The sequence below is a fragment of the Crassostrea angulata genome, chromosome 4 (assembly GCF_025612915.1).
Source record: "Crassostrea angulata isolate pt1a10 chromosome 4, ASM2561291v2, whole genome shotgun sequence".
In the NCBI taxonomy this organism is placed as follows: domain Eukaryota; kingdom Metazoa; phylum Mollusca; class Bivalvia; order Ostreida; family Ostreidae; genus Magallana; species Magallana angulata.
The window spans coordinates 11,477,653-11,495,720 of NC_069114.1; the positions used below are offsets into that span (position 1 = coordinate 11,477,653).

At 33.4% G+C, this 18,068-nt stretch overlaps 1 protein-coding gene across 1 annotated transcript; it reads right to left on the reverse strand.

The window, feature by feature from the left end:
• Nucleotides 1-15,189: 15,189 nt before the first annotated feature.
• LOC128179402 (bifunctional endo-1,4-beta-xylanase XylA-like) lies at nucleotides 15,190-17,597 on the reverse strand. The gene is made up of 3 exons (XM_052846810.1): nucleotides 17,574-17,597; nucleotides 16,198-16,313; nucleotides 15,190-15,520 (listed from the first exon to the last, which is right to left on the reverse strand). Exons 2-3 carry the CDS (start codon nucleotides 16,304-16,306, stop codon nucleotides 15,318-15,320), a joined length of 312 nt encoding a protein of 103 aa, XP_052702770.1. The 5' UTR covers nucleotides 16,307-16,313; nucleotides 17,574-17,597; the 3' UTR covers nucleotides 15,190-15,317.
• Between the last annotated feature and the right edge of the window lie 471 nt (nucleotides 17,598-18,068).

An 18,068-nucleotide genomic window follows, 5' to 3' on the forward strand; every position in this document is an offset into this window, starting at 1 on the left:
GAATTAATAATTTCGACCATCATTAAACTCAGAGTTGCCTCAACCTACCGGCGTACGCATACAAACAACTGTCAGTCAGTCAACAGAAAATCTTATATCTTTCCGAACCGACATTGATGTATCATTTATGTTTATTACACATATATATTACAGTAACCTGTTTTAACCAGTATGCAAAATTATGTGTTGAAAAGAAAAAATGACAATAACAAACCGTGAACCATCTCAAAAATCCATTAAATGAGATACAAATTCAAAGCAGAGAAACACGGACTTCCAAATAGATAGAGGTAGGATCAGGTGCCTAGGAGTAGTGAGCATCCTCTGCTGACCGGTCACACCTGCCGTGTGCTCTTTGTCGTAATCGGGAAAATAATCGGAAAGTCCCTAGACTATAAGGTGATTATTTATGGTTTAACAATGAGTATGAAATCGTCAGTCAGCATGTGACCCAGTGGAAGATTGTATTTGCTGACAAGGTCGTTGTATTGACCATAGAACTTACGAAAAGATGAATTCAAGCGGGACTGTTGATAGTCCTGTTTTATCAACTTGTTTTTATAACCAATTACCCTACAACATGTTCTATAAGTGTTTTACAAATTATTGAAGAAAAATACCCCCCCCCCCCCCAAAAAAAATACCGTGTTTCTTTTCTTAAACTTAAAGAAACATTTAACAAAAAAAATTAGTTTGATAATTGTAGCATCCCAAATGGGAAAGAAGAATGTTTTTGTGACTTTGTTTTAATTTTACGAACAATTGAATTATCGTCTATTTGCCAAATTAAAGCGGGAACTATCTTCTATGTTTAGCTTTTACTCTCATATTACGCAAAACCAGAAACAAATAACAATTTATCTTGTAAAATTCAACAATATTCACAACATTATAATTTAGTTATCTAGGTGGCCTAATAGGGAAAATAAAAAAAAATCTAGAAGGACAACGTTCTAAGTATTTGTAAAAAGATATATACTTAAAATCACATGCTAAGGGCCGTCTCATCCTTTGTACGGAAAGAAGTACCCTAGAATATTTAAAAAAGGAAATAACTCAAAAGAGAAAGTAGCAATTTCATATTCTGTTGTGTTAAGGAAACATAGTAACTGTAACATTTACAATATACACTGACAATGTGAGTGAAATTAAATGAGAATTGAGGTAGATACATTGGGTTAAAAAAAAGTATGGAAAAAGAATAACAATGATAAAGAATTTCTGTCATAATCAGTACAAGGTCTTTCATTAAAAATGGAAGATCTTAATAAGCATTTAAAAGTCTCATAACACCGCTAGCCTATACACATTTTAGTTGTTTGATTAGGTGTTTCACCAAATTTCAGTTTTTGGTAAATAGCACATTCAATAAATATAGAAAAAAATTGAATTACTTTGTTTGAAAAACAAACATTCATTTGGCTGAATCATGCTTGCTTCTATAAGCAGAAAGAAAAAAAACCGTTTTAATAGCATAAAAAAATCAGAGACATAAAAAAATATATTCATTCAGACATATACTGTGGTTTCATCAACATTGGTTGAATACCAATTTTCGTGGATTTCGTTTTTAAGTTGATCAATGAAATTAAATGTTCATTGAGATGCAATTTCTATTAACATTTTGTATTGATAGGGTCATTGTCCACGAATTTACATATTCTTGAAACTGTGATTTTCACGTTATCCACGAAAATTGATACCCTTGAATATTAATGAAACCACAGTAGATGCTATATATATACACAATATAAATATATATTTATATATATATGCGGCACATTTTGCCCATTTTTAATAAAAATACACAACCTGAGAAAAAGTGCAATTTAAATCGTTGAAAGGGAAAATTCCGAGATAACTTCATTCACATAATATCATTTCTCCTCGTAAAAAATTCACTTAAACGAAAATAGATTTCTTACGGAGATTAATAGTGTGAATGTTAACATTTTTTCTTCATTCAGAAGTCAATTAGAATACCTTGCGCAATTTTTCAACGTTATCATATGTGTCTGCTCCAATACATAATCCTCGAAAACATCAAATTTTAAGCCCCGTTTTGAAATCTGATAAACTAAAAGGAATGATTCAACGGAGAACTCTTGGAAAATTTAATACTTTTAATGAACATCGTTTAAACCCTGAGGTATGTTTAAATATCGAGTAATTAAGCAAAATCTGGATCGAGGATATCTTGTAACAGAGTATAAGATAAATTTAAAAAATTGATGCAATTAAACGAAAAAATGTAAACTTTTATCAGAAGAGATAAAATCAAATATAGAAAATGTTTTGATTAAACGTTTTTGCGCTCAAATTGTTTAAAACTACTAAAATTTAGATATGCATGCAAAACAATAAATATACCTGATTCCAGTTGTCCGTAATTGTATTTGTCATTGATATAACGTCTGCTAAAGAATGATCCTGGATAGCATCCCCCCATAGAACCATATCCAAAGCTTCTATAGTAAGGACTTTGTAACAAGCCATGCGTAAAACAAGACCAAATTTTAACAATGGATGTAAAATCCTAAATCTACTTTATTGCTTTTTCTAAATAACAAAATTATTTACTGCATACCAGGCATGTAATTGCAAGTACTTCCTGATTTCAAACTATTCCTCACGTAGAACAAATGATTTTCTATAAAGCAACTCCAAACGTTTGGATGGTGCTACATGTTAGAATGCATGTGAATCATTACACTCGAGAGATAGTCATGCACCAATTGTGTAATATGCTACTCGTTGCCATTTGAATAAAATAGACCAAATATCATATCTGGGTTAACACCACAAAGCAATAGCAAAAATGACTGTCTTCCTCTAAAGGATACCTTTTACAGAAAGCGACTCATAATGTTAAGATACGATTTCAAAGTTTAAAAATTACGATTATTTCTTCTATAATATACTTAAATACAGCAAGTAAATATATATGATACTAGATATGATCTCGTTACGAGTAACGAGTAGGTCTGCCGTTCAATTTTTAAACAATACGATTAAATATCAATGAAATTTCAGAATTCCCCCTCAGCCACTCCCTTTTAGATAATGTTTACGATTGTCAATATCCTTTAAAATGCTTTACAAAGTGTTTTGCTTTTTCACACACAGCACATTAAAGATTTAAGATCCCTAATGACGTCATCAATGGGTGTGGCAATGAGTTTCACTAACTGATATTGTTACGATCAACACCTTTGTTTCTATAATATATTACAAAATCTTGATCGTTTTTAAGGTATGTGTAAAATACTTTACGAGTGGCTTGACCCCTAATTGAAGGGGACAGTCCCTTTATCTTGAATTCATTCGAAAGTTCTCAAGAATACCGACATTTTTTGTTCTTACGCCTATTTAAAATTGTTGTTCATTTTTCAGATAATAATGATTGAATATTTTAGGGGCCAGCCCTCTAAATCCTTAATGGGGACAAACATTGGTCTTTTGATTAGTGGAATCGATAAGAACCATCAATGCAGACATTTTCTCTTGTACAGTGTTTAACAGGTTATGTCTCCTTCTCAAGATAAATGCATCAAAAAGTACTTTGGCCCCTAGAAATCCCTAATTACGTATTAAATGGGAGTGGCAATGATTTTACCTGATAGATATTGTTACGATCAACAACTTTGCTTCTATAATGCAGTACAAAGTCTTTATCGTTTTTAAGTTATTTGTAATAGAGTTTACGAGTGTCTTGGCCCCTAAATAAAGGGGCCAGCCCCTTTTCCTTGATTCTGTTGGAACGGTCTTAAAAATACAAACATTTAATGTTCTTACGCCTACTTAAAATTGTTGATCATTTTTGAGATACAAATGATTGAATATTTTAGGGGCCAGCCTTCTAGATCCTTAGTGGGGACATACATTGGTGTCTTTATTAATGGAATCGATTAGAATCATAAATGCAAACATTTTCTCTTCTACAATGCCTAACAAAATATGTCTCCTTCTGTAGATAAATTGCGTCAAAGTTAAAGTACTTTGGCCCCTAAAAATCCCTAATTACGTAATGAATGGGCTTGGCAATTATTTTTTCTGATAGATATTGATACTATCAACAACTTTGCTTCTTTAATGCATTACAAAATCTTTATCATTTATAAGTTATTCGTTATAGAGTTTACGAGTGTCTTGGCCCCTAAAATAAGGGGCCAGTCCCTCTTTCTTGATTTTGTTGGAAAGAACTTTTGATTCTCAATCACTTTTTTTATATATGTCTTAACAAAATATCAACTGATAGATACCGATCAAAACGTACAAAAATTTTGATTAAAAATTTGAACCCAATTTTCGTGCCTAGACGAGCTCCAAGAAATGGCACCACTGGCGTAAAACAACATAATAGTGCACAACTTCAAACTATAGACTACCTATCCTGAACATTTCATAGTCATATCTCTGATAGTTTCCGAGATCAGCTCTGCACAAAATAGGTCGTAAAAAATTACAAAATAGCCGATAAATCGGTACCGGAAGTGTGTCACAATTTACGTCCCTAATTACTTTCCATACATTTTGTGCTACGTTTATAATGTTACTAATTTATTGTTTGAGTTGCTTTCCATAGTTTAAAGCTCACTCAGCCGGTTTTACTAGGCGGGTTCTAATCCCGTGCATTTAAGAATTCAGTCTGGGCGTAGCAATTGGAGAGAGCGGACGTTTTCTACCAGCTCCCTCATTTCATCCTACATGTAATGTATAAGTATTTCTGACCAGAGTCCAACTATTCTGGATCCCTTTTTTGTACCTTAATCTCAAGTCTGTTGAAGAATTGGCAATTTATCTGTAAATTATCACCTGAATAAAAGCTACGTAAACCTATTGAACGTTATTATTTTGGAGCCGCAACGCCACCCGGCGACAAATGGTGTCAGAAGTGGGATGCTGCAGTGCCTATCCAGAAATACTTCTTCAAGGATCCAGCAATATCTATACAAAGATACCTATCCAGTAATCTTACATCATTTTGTATAAGATACCTACACCAGAGAGATACCTATCCAGGGATACGTCTCTAAGGATACCAAATCAAAGATTTCAAGACTTAAATCAGATCTCTATTAAACTGACTTAGGATCCTACGGGAACAACTACTCAAATCAGCTATCTTTGAAGTTATCCTCCAAGAGAAAATATCTCCGCAGACCAGATACCTACAGAATTACTACACTCCTCAACGATGTCCTGATTAAAACCCAGGAACGTGATACAACAATTCCTTAAACAAGTTTTACTGTTTCTGAAAACAAAACTTTATGTGAATTGAAAAAAAAATGATTGTGTCTTGAAAACTAATCTGAAACAGAATGTTGACTTAAAAGTTTTCTTTTAAAACAAAGCAGATGAATTAGTTTGTACAATATTTATCAAAATTTGCTGTGTGTTCTGTCATTGTTTATGAATGTATGCACATTTGTTAATCTATTTGGCTGTCTTGTATGTCTTTGTAGGAGACACGGTCATTTGGTCATTTGGGATCCAGATCTGTAAAAAGGGTGTTGGTTGGACTTCCTCAGAGTGTGTGGAAACTGGTCAGGGTAATTGTATCAAAGTAAATAAAACAAAGTACAATTGTGTCGCCCATTCTGAAAAGTCAATTGCTGAAAAAAGTGGTAGAAATAAAAAGTTAGTAGATTACAAAGAAGTACTGCAGTATTTGTGTCAAAACCAATGTGTTAGTAAAGTATTTGTGTCTTACAAAATGTCTAATATGGATTCAGTACAAGAGTTAATAGCTGCAGGTGAAAGGCTAGGTTACAAAGATGATGAGTTGAAAAAATATGTTAGTGATCAACAGAAATTTCAGAGAGAAGAGAGAGCAGAAATTCGTCAGAAAGAAAAAGATGAAAGAGAACATCAACTTATGATGGAACGTTTGTACTACGAAATGAAAATGAAGGAGTTAGAAGAGGAACACGAGTTAGAAATGACAGAGAGAACTGCTAGAGGTAAGGCTGTTGACGCAATGGTTAAGCCCAATCTTCCCAAAATTCCTCCATTCGAAGAGAATAAAGATGAGATTGATAGCTATTTGAGAAGGTTTGAGAGATATGCGACCGCTATGGGTTGGGACAAATCGTTGTGGTCTACACATTTAAGTGCTCTGTTGAAAGGACGAGCTTTGGATGTGTATGCTCTCATGTCTACAGCAAAAGTCAGTGATTACGATGAGCTCAAAGCAGATTTACTTCGAAGGTACGAAATGACCGAAGATGGTTTCAAGCGAAAATTTCGTTCATGCAGACCTGAAGTTGGAGAAACATTTTCTCAGTTCACAGTTAGACTTTCTTCGTATTTAACTCGTTGGATTGAAATGTCGAAAATAGATTGTACTTTTGAATCTCTAGTTGATCTTATGCTTCGTGATCAAATTTTACATGTATGTAATTTTGAATTGTCAGTCTTTCTTAAGCAAAACGTTCCAAAGACAGCTGATGAGATGTGTACACTGGCCGATCAGTTCAGGGAAGCAAGGAATACAAGTGCTATAAACTTATGTTCAAAAGTCATGAGGAAACCAGTTGAAGTAAACAAAATACCAGAGAAACCAAAAGAAGGATACCCTCAACAACAACAGAAGTCAAGGTAAATGAGAGAAAGTGTTATATTTGTAATAAACACGGTCATATAGCACCACAATGCAAATTCAGAAACAGAAATTCTAGTGCAGCAGTATATGTGCAGGACGACGAAGACAAACAAGCCACTTGTCAGGCTACTGCAAAGAATTGCGCTGCTCTTATCTGCACCCAAAGTCCATCAATTTATACTCAAGTAAGTGACCATACACCTGTCTTAACATCTGCTTGTCACTCTGTGCAAAAACCAATGCCACTCTCAGCGGGTTACGTTGATGGTCAACCAGTAACGTTACTTAGAGATTCTGGTTGTCGGAACATTGTAGTACGGAAAAGTCTTGTTAGAGATGACCACTTTACAGGTAAACAAGAAACTTGTATTCTAGCAGATAGTACAAGGATAGTGGTCCCAGTGGCAAAAGTTATAATTGATTCTCCTTATACATCTGGTGAATATGAAGTTTGGTGTATGGATAACCCTGTATTTGATTTGATCATAGGTGAAGTAGATAATGCAAGAAAACCACATGATCCAGATCCAGAATGGAAACCAAACACTGTGTCTACTGTGGAGACGCGAAAGCAGGTAAAAGACAAACAGAAAGCCTACCAACCACTCAAGGTTCCTGAAATCGTCAAAGAGGAAATCAGTCCTGAGGACATACTGCGAGAACAACAAGCAGATCCTTCGCTAGAAACAGCATGTCAGTATGCAAAAGAAGGTCGAACATCACGTGATGGTAAAGTAAAATGCATTGAAAGGAAAGGTTTACTATACCGTGAATATGAAGGATTAGAAAAAGATAGAGGTAAAACCTATTGTCAGCTCATTGTTCCTGCAAAGTTTCGCCATATTGTAATGAAGTTGGCTCATGAATCAATTATGTCAGGGCACTTAGCAATACAGAGAACGATTTCTAGAATTTTGTCAGAATTCTTTTGGCCAGGTATGCAGTCCGAGATCAAACGGTTCTGTCAATCTTGTGATACCTGTCAAAGGACAGTGTCAAAAGGAAAGGTGAGTAAAGTTCCGTTAGATAGCATGCCTTTGATAGATGTACCTTTCAAAAGAGTTGCAATCGACATTGTGTGTCCATTACATCCTCCTACTGATAAAGGTAATCGCTTTATTTTAACGTTAGAAGATTACGCTACAAGGTTTCCACAAGCCAAGGCTCTTCCTGGAATAGATACCGAACGGGTAGCTGAAGCTCTTCTCGAAATGTTTTCTTATACAGGCATACCAGAGGAAATCTTGACAGACATGGGAAGTCAGTTTACTTCAGGGCTTATGAAGGAGGTAAGTAGGCTCATTTCATTGAAACAGCTGACCACTACGCCATATCACCCTATGTGTAACGGGCTAGTGGAGCGTTTCAACGGTACACTCAAACAAATGCCGAAGCGTATGTGTATAGATAGACTGAAAGATTGGGATAAATATTTACCCACTGTGCTTTTTGCATATCGTGAGGTTCCCCAAGAAAGCCTCGGGTTTGCTCCCTTTGAGTTATTGTATGGCCGTACTGTTCGGGGACCAATGACAATTCTGAAAGAATTGTGGACAAAGGAAATCCAAGATCAGCAGGTAAAGTCTACATACCAATACGTTTTAGATCTCCGAGAGCGGTTAGAATCAACATGGGAGTTAGCGCAGGAGAATCTGAAGAAAGCAACACATAGACATAAAGTGTACTTTGACAAGAAGGCTAGAGTGCGGAATATGAAACCAGGTGAGAAAGTTTTGATTCTTTTGCCATCTGATAGTAACAAGCTCCTGATGCAATGGCAAGGTCCATACCAAATAGTTAAAAGATTAGGTAAAGTAGACTATCAGTTAGAAGTAAAGGGCAAAGTAAAGACCTATCATGCAAACATGTTGAAGAAATATGTAGAAAGATGTGAACCAGTTGTGGATTGTGTTATGTCAGTTGTAGATTCAGAACAGATTGATGACTCAGATGTTGAGTGTAGTCAAGAAACAGATTTCTTGGAAGTTCAGTCTCGAGAAACGCACGTTGATGTAGATGTAAATCCAGAGCTTAGTAGAGAGGAAAAGCAGAAAATGAAAGAACTTCTGTACAGGTATAGTGATGTTTTGTCAGACGTACCAGGGCATACGCATGTACTCGAACATGAGATACGAACGACGACAGATAGACCTGTAAGAGTAAGTCCAAGACAGATCCCGTTTGCTATGATGGACACTGTCAAAGATGAGGTGAGCAAGATGCTAGAATTTGGGGTCATAGAACCTTCAGATAGTCCTGATTCATCCCCAATAGTCCTTGTAACCAAGAAAGACAACACTTATCGCTTTTGTGTTGATTTTAGGGCTCTCAATCGTATCACTGTGTTTGACGCTGAACCAATGCCAGATGTCGATGCAATGTTTGCTAAACTATCAGGTCATAAGTATTTTTCTCGGTTAGATTTGTCTAAAGGGTATTGGCAGGTTCCATTGACTCATTCTGCCCGTCCTTTGACAGCTTTTCAGACTCCTTTAGGTCTTTTCCAGTTCGCTAAAATGCCTTTTGGGTTGGTCACAGCACCAGCAACTTTTTCTCATCTCATGCGTGATGTGTTGCAAAATGTATCAAATGTGGACAATTTCATCGATGATATTTTGATCTTTACTGATACTTTTGATCATCATATGTCTGTGCTTTCTGAGGTGTTACAGCGTCTACGTTCAGCAAATCTCACAGCAAGGCCAACGAAGTGTTCATTGGCGTATTCAAAGCTTGAATGTCTAGGACATATTATGGGAGACAACAAACTGCACCCTCATCCCGACAAAGTGAAAGCTATTCGAGAGGCAAATCATTCTGCAACGAAAAAAACAGTTACGGTCTTTTCTAGGATTGGTAAATTTCTATAGAAAATTTATTCCGAATTTTGCTCAAAGTGCACTTCCTTTAACAGATCTCACCCGGAAGTTCTCACCAAGCAAACTTCAGTGGACGGAAGCTCAAGAGCTAGCTTTTCAAACTTTAAAATCCTCAATTACCACATCTCCGATTTTGAAATTGCCAGATCTTTCTAAGGTTTTTATAGTGCAGACAGACGCATCGGATAGAGGACTCGGAGCAGTGCTTCTACAGGAAGAAGGTGATCTCAAACTCCCAGTGGCTTACGCTAGTCGCAAACTCAAGACAAGTGAGGAACATTACTCAACCATCGAGAAGGAATGTCTGGTCATCATATGGTCAGTGCAAAAGTTTCATAGATATCTTTATGGAAAAGAGTTCATCTTAGAGACTGAGCATCATCCTCTCATGTATCTGAACAAAACAAAGTTAGTAAATTCTAGATTGATACGCTGGGCATTGCTGTTACAGCCATATCGATTCCGCATTATTGCAATTAGAGGAAAAGACAATGCTGGAGCGGACTATTTAAGTCGTCAGACGTGAGTAAGAGTAGAAGTGAGTGTTTCAGTGTAAATAAAATGAGGAAATGAACAGTTTTATCTTGTTTTTATCTAAAAAAAATAAATACGTAAAAACATAGTTCATGTACATAAATTGTTGTGGTTAAAAAATATATATTTTTTTTAATTAAAGGGGGGAGGTATGTCACAATTTACGTCCCTAATTACTTTCCATACATTTTGTGCTACGTTTATAATGTTACTAATTTATTGTTTGAGTTGCTTTCCATAGTTTAAAGCTCACTCAGCCGGTTTTACTAGGCGGGTTCTAATCCCGTGCATTTAAGAATTCAGTCTGGGCGTAGCAATTGGAGAGAGCGGACGTTTTCTACCAGCTCCCTCATTTCATCCTACATGTAATGTATAAGTATTTCTGACCAGAGTCCAACTATTCTGGGTAAGTTTGTTTTTATTTTAATGAAACGGATTTAATGCCGTATTTTATTCCTAAAATGGCCAGATAATCTTGTTTTATATTTTCCGTGAGTAATTTGGAAGTATTTCGAAGTAATGTGTGATAATGAGTATTTGCTCATACGGAAACTGTTAAGTAAAAGTATGTGTATTGTTGTGATGTAAACATATGTTGTATGTATTTCAGAGTAAGGCGCGTAGTAGTTGCCGTAAAATAAATGTATTTATGTAGTACACAAGTATATGAAAGTGAAGTACGTGTACGAGTCTAGTGATTGTGTAAAGTAAAGTATATGTAGTAAAGTAGTAAAGTTATGTACAGCAAAATGTGCAAAATGTAAGTGTAAATACAGGAAAATGTATTTAGTAGAGTAATGCGCAGTAAAATGCAACTATGAGTAAAATAATGTTATCTGTGTATTTATCATTTCATTTATATTTCAGATCCCTTTTTGTACCTTAATCTCAAGTCTGTTGAAGAATTGGAAATTTATCTGTAAATTATCACCTGAATAAAAGCTACGTAAACCTATTGAACGTTATTATTTTGGAACCGCAACGCCACCCGGCGACAAAGTGAAGACACAAAAAATAGGAAAAATGTATGAAGTTTAGATCACACCTAATAATCTGTGAAAAAATGATCGATATCGGTCAAAAGGTTTTCAAGAAATCTCGTGCACAAAATTTGGAAAAAAATTTAATAAGAAACAGTACGAAAACTATAAGGTCTTCCGCTGGAAACGGAAGACCTTAATAATCTAGTTTATTTAAATACTACGCACATAATCTAAATAGTGATATGTATTATATATAGTCATCATTTATTTTGTTTAGAAGCAGTGATCAGGCATTGCAGAGAAAAATATCTTTAATTCTTACCTTCGCTGGGTTTAATTTTTGGAGGGGAACAGGGAGTTTGTATGGCAGTCACTCAGACTATGCTTTTTTTTTTATGTCATCCATCATAAAAGTCGCTCTACATTAACCTTGGTCTTTCGAATATTTTTAAATTTAGATCAAGATTTAACTGGCGTATAAAACGATTTTTTCTGAGCTTTATATTGCTAAACAACGCAAAACATGTTCCTCTAGAGTATTTAAAAAAAAAAAGATAACTGCAATAATTAGGGCTTATCGACTTCCGGTCGAAAACACCCGTTGTTTTTGTCCTTTGTTTTGTCTTCTTGACTTTCAGTCGAAGATACTGATTGTTTTAATTTTTTTTTTCGACTTTCTGTCGAAAAGGTATTTTTTTTCTGATGTTTTATTAAGGCTTTTCGACTTTCGTTTTTCGTCTTTGTAAAAAGCATGAATTAATAGTTTATACAATTCAAATAACATTGATTTTATTTGTAACATAAACAATTTTTTTAATTTAACTCAATTTATACTTAAAATTATAAATTTTTCCAAGAAAATGATTAAATTTTGAGGTAAAAGAGATTGAGCATACTATCAAAATTATTGGTACCTAACAAATTGATATATATTAGAAACATTGATATTCATATTTGACATGAATTTAGGAACCTCATGATTAGATAGTGAATGAGTAAAAATGTTTATATAAAAAAACTACAAATATATAAGTAAAAGCTAAACGCATTTAAGTACTCTTCCTAACTATTCCCGCACTTTCTAAAGTAAGTTAGGATATATTGTTGTTACCCTGTTCTCTCCGTCCGTTCGTCTGTACGTCTGCCCGTCCGTCCGTCCGTCTGTCACGTTTTACTTTCTCAAACTGCTCTTACATCTTATTAACCAGCAAACTGAACTCTTGAAGTTTGATTTGGGGTGTCATGTTGTTTTGTAACCTTTCTCTCAAAAATTCTCTTGTAGTCCAGGGGGTCAAATAATTGGTAAAAAATTACGTATTTTCACAAAAAACCTTCTTCCTCGAACTCCTCCTATAATTTTTAACACGGACAAGTCATCTCTTGTAATATGTTTTGGGGTGTCCTATAGATCCGCAATAAAGTTTCAGAAATTTCAATTTTGTCCTGGATTGATAAAAAATGACGTTTTTGTTAACAAAAAAATCTGGTTTCAAAAACGTCAACATTTTTTGCAGTAGCCAAATGATCTTTTAGAATATGATTGGGGTGTCATTTTGAAGTGTGATCGGGTCTTAGAAATTTTTTTTACCATGGGGATTGGTAGGCAGCAAAAATATCTTGTGATATGATAGGGGCTGTCCTATAGATGTGCAATTAAGGTTTTAAAAATTTAAATTTCATCCTGGGTGTCAAATAATAGCAAAAAATTGACGTTTATCACTAAAAAAAACCTAACGTCCCAGAACTCCTCTTAGATTTAATGAATAGATACATCATATCTTTGGATGTGATAGGGATGTGATCTAGAGATGGGATCGGGGGAGGGGGGGGGGGCGGGGTCCAGATCTGCAATCAAAAAATCAAACTTCAAATCTCTTTAAAGTACATTATAAAATTGCCACACTGTAAATAAAATGACTTTTTCTTTCTTAAAATAAAAAACCTTGCAATACTTTTTATTTTTGCTTAAAATAAAAAAAGACTTAAATTTACACTTACTTTTCTTAATTGTCGAATGATCTATTAAAATAATTTGGGGTCTAAAAAGTTTTATAAACTGGTAAAAAATGGTTTTTTTTTAAAATCACATTACATCTTGCATAATTTAAAAATGATCTATTGAGATATGATCAGAAGTCTTATTTTCTACTTAGAGATCAATAACTAATATTCAAGTAAAAATTATTAACAATAAATGATTAAAATTAAATGTTTATCCTCCACATTCACCCCCCCCCCCCCTCCACCCCCCCTCCCAATCAAACCTGGTTCTAAAGATTCAGAGTCTTCTTACATGTGTATGGTAGAATATAATGAATCATTTCTTGACTGGTATTTTTCTCTAGATGCACATTAAGATTTTGGAAATTGCTTTTTAATTTTTGAGATAAACAAAATATTGTATGTATTCAAGGCAATAGTTAAGTCTCTTAAACAAAGCAGGTTCATCATTAGGCTGGGAATAAACCACATGGGTCAATCACTACATATGAATAAAATTAAGTACTTTATTATTTCTAGTTCTAGATTTCAGCAATTTTCAAGATATTTGGTATTTTCCTGTTTCTTGGGATCAGAACGATCCCAAAGGGTCATGGCCTTCATTATAGTTGATTCATCATAATACATTAAAAAAAATGACCCCCTCCTTCCTATTTTAACTCATATAAACATGATGATAAGTCTCTAGACTTAATTACATGTAATACACAAATTTAATACAAAATGTCACAGGGTCAATTAAATATGGGGTCAACTCAATAAGTATGTAAGTGTAAGTCTGACAAATTAAAAAATAAACTTTGCAATTAAAATGATAGACACTGTACAAATACATAAGATAGGTAATGATGATAAGCTTATTCAAATATTAAAATATGATGATACAGTATGCTGGCAAAGGGAGAGGGATAATTTTTGTTTTATTTGTAATAATAATAATGACCATACTTTCTATGACATGAAATGCTAAGATTATTGATTAACTTTAAAAATTAATTCACATGCAAACAGTTCAACCCCAAATCGTACATAAAAGGCTTTTCATATGTATTATGGGATGGGATCTTATTCTTTATGAAAATATAATTTTTAAAAATTACTGGATATTGCATGTAGCCTTGTTTTTACAAAAACGCAGGTATATCTGTCAAATGACAGCATCTAGTTTGATCTTTCAAACTTCTGTATTATCGGAAGTGAAGGCGATAGTGTACCGCTTTCTTATTCATATACACAATTATCAGTGTGTAATTGAAAGTAATTGAAAGGTAATTTGAATTAAATGTAATTTTTGAAATTAATTAACTAAATTACCATTACATGTTATGAAGAATATGTCACTTACACTTAACTTTCAATTACATAAAAAATTGTAATTAATTACACTCATTAGCAATAGAAATTACTTTTACCCCATTCCTGTACCAAAGCGTTATTTTTACAGCGTGTAATAGTTTAATTTTTCATCAAGATATTGCGCCAGCACTTACAGTTGTGCACACACGCATGGGTTAAGGTACCTCACTACAACTAGACTTATACTTTTTAAGACACTAAGTCACAAGATGGCGTCATAGCTTAGTGGTTAAAGTATTATGCTTCCCAACCGCAGATCATGAGTTCCAATCCGCCTGGAGCTTTTGTTCATGTTTCCCGAATTGAATTTAAATTATTAATACACATGAAGTGGCTGTCAATCCAAAGGACCACACTATGTGTCATACAAAGTGGCATTTATTAAGCTGTTTTGTTTTATATCAAATTTATATTATAATTTGATAAATTTACACCTAAATATTCTGTAATAATGCCTTGTTTTAAGAATGTTTATATGCCTTCGCATTTTTTGTAAGTAATAACAGTGCTGCGTATAGAGTGTTAAGTCTTTATATTTGATAATATCGTTCATATATATGTACCAAATACATATATAAAATGATGAATATTAGATGAGCTTAATTCGAATCAAAACAAATATTCTTTTTGCTGAATCGTGTTCATAAAAAATGCTATAGTAAAGCAAAATACAAGCAAAATACAAAACGAAACAAGCACTTTATCATATGCATGATAGTTTTGAAATAAAAAAAGGTAAAAAAAAAAACCAGTCGACATACATATTTTAAATTCAGAAAATGACTACAAGGTGGATTAATATGTTTATAATCAATTGGGGTATCAAGTTTGGGGACTAACATAATGAAAAGAAAAAAAACAACTTTTTGAAAGTTATAAAACTTGTAAGAAAATTTACACCAGTTTTTAATTTCAGCTAATGTATTTTTAGCTTCTTCTGCGGAGGTTTTATCCTTGTTAGTATCTTCTCCTGCCCCGGGCACGGTGTCCTCTGTTATAGTTATCTCCAGTCCAGTCACTCCAGCCATTCCATCCAGTCCAGTCATTCCATTCATTCCATCCACTCCATCCAGCCATTCCATGCCATCCATTCCAGTCATTCCAGCCACTCCATCCAGTCCATCCATTCCATCCAGTCCAGTCACTCCAGCCACTCCAGCCTTTAACAAAATTAATGTCAACACTGAACCTTATCAGTATCTCAAACGCCAATGTATGTTAAACAATATTACATAACCAAATATGTTTAAAAATTAATTTACGTAAATATAAACATTATTTCCAATCTACAACATTCTTAAAAACGACTTTTTGATTATCTAGAAAGCAGTCTAACACTTCATCTATTTTACATGTATATGTTTGGTATATTCCCCATAAAGAAATGCATAATACTGTTATCAATTTTTTTTTCATTTTTAAATGCTAAAATGTTTTTAAGCTTATACCTCTTGGTTTGACATAAGATGTAAAATAATTGTTCTGTGACAATGCTCAAAGTTGGCTATATATCTGGTTGACGTTTTTTTAACTTTGAAATCATAGTGTAAACATGATAAATTCAAGTTGCTGAATGGTGCGACAAGTTTAAATATACATGAGTTATTAATAATAATAATCTGCTCAATTATAAAAGTGATTATTATGATACACAATTTTTATCGCATTACAATTTAAAAAAAAAATCCACAATTTTAAAAGAAAATTATCTGTAAATTTATTACAGCCTGGATAAAACTCTAGTTTCCATGTATGCTTTATAACATTATTTGTTTTTAATGTAAACCGTTTTTTTCAGTTTACAGTTCATATCTTATAATTCAATTGAAAAACTGACCTCCCGTATCATAACCATCGCCGTTGTTCATGTTTCCATTAGGGTGCCAGTGGGCCTGGGCAGTTGTGACAGCGTAACACAAAGCAATAGCAAGAATTATTGCTTTCATCTTTGGGCTAACTTTCAGTGAAAGGGAAACATAGGTTTAAGAAAATTAAAATTATTCTAAACTTATCAATGTTTGTAAAATAAGTGTTTTATTTAAGCAATTAAAAATCACTATATTAATGTAGTTCGCGCGGATGTGTTGCTTCTAAAAAATTAGTTTAAAAGTATGTGCTTAATTAATTGGTTTCAAAGGTTTAACTCATTTTTTATTTTTTTTTACAGCGTGACTATGATGTTTTGTTTATCAAATCAAGCAACGGCATTTCAATGAAAGGATTATATATGATATGGGCCTAAAAGGGCCCCCTAAAATAAACATCATCATGTTACTGTAAATCTTTGTTTTCTTTGTACAGATATATATGTGATGTTTTTACATCATGTTTATTTTGATTCAAGTGCCCATAATTTAGAAATATGACATCGTGAAGACAACCTAATCCCGCCATTTTTGCATTTTTTGCATAAAACAGCTTGTTTTCAAGCAGTTTTTCTGTTAGAAAACACAGAGCGCATGCTTGAACAAACAAAATATTTTAATCAGAGATGTATCTAGCCAAGACTAATAATAACAAAAAAAGTTTCCTTTGTTCAAGCATGCGCTCTATATTTTCAATTTGTAATTATAAAAATATGAGAAAAATGTTTTTGACTGATTTTGATTGAGTTATAGAAATAGCATCAGTTCTTACGTCATATACTGCCGCTGAGTGCAAATAAATCAAATTAATAGGCGAGAAATATATTTTATATCAGCTCTTCTAAAATATAACAAAACATTTTATTGTGCCAGAAACACTTAAAAAATAGCGAGTTATGGGGCCAAATTTAACTCATATCATATATAGTTCTTCATAATAACATGCAGGTTTTATTGAGTATTGAGTAAACGCATTTTAAAATTGTACATGTATTTTAAAATGAAATCATACAAATTTAATTGTCAAAAAAAAAAAATAATAATAAGAAAGGGATGATTAAGAACGATAGCATGAACTAGAAATCAATTTTTTTTTCATAAGTTATTTTCCAAAGTTTTAAAACTTTAAAAAAAACACCTATATTTTTATTCAGTTGTAACACTACGTGCACGCAACGTCGTCATTTTTATTTACCTCCTAAAACCATAACATCCGTTGCTTGAATGTAAAAACATAAGCATTAATATGATTTTAGATTAAACAACTCTAACGGACATTCTGTTGCCGGTTTTCATTCGGTACTGAAGTTTATACAACATTAACAGAGGAACATATTTTAATTCTTACCTCTGTGTGCAATCGGTATCCGATAATCAGCTAAAAGCTTAGAGTTGTTAATGCTGGTGCAATGCCGTATTTATATTGTTTTTGCATCTATTATGATGGATGAGATTGATTTAACCCTTTGTCTTTTACTTTATAATCATCAATTCAGCTCAGGTTCTTTTGGTGTTTGAATTAATATTCGTGTTGCGCAACACACATCAGTCTTATGTTAAAAAAATTGAATTATTAGTCAAGTTTGGTTTGGTTGATAAATTTCTGGATAATTATAATAATAACTATTAATAGTATTAACGTGATTAGAAGACATGAAATTAACATAATTTTCCTTACAAGTGCAAATAAAATACATGCAATGTCAATTCCATATCTACAAACCTATATAGTCATTTTTTGAAGGCAGCAATCAAAATAGCTCTGGGGAAAAACAAGTTTTTAAGATGATTATGTGGTAAAGTATAGTGAATAGCCTAATGCAATTACATGATATAAAGAAGT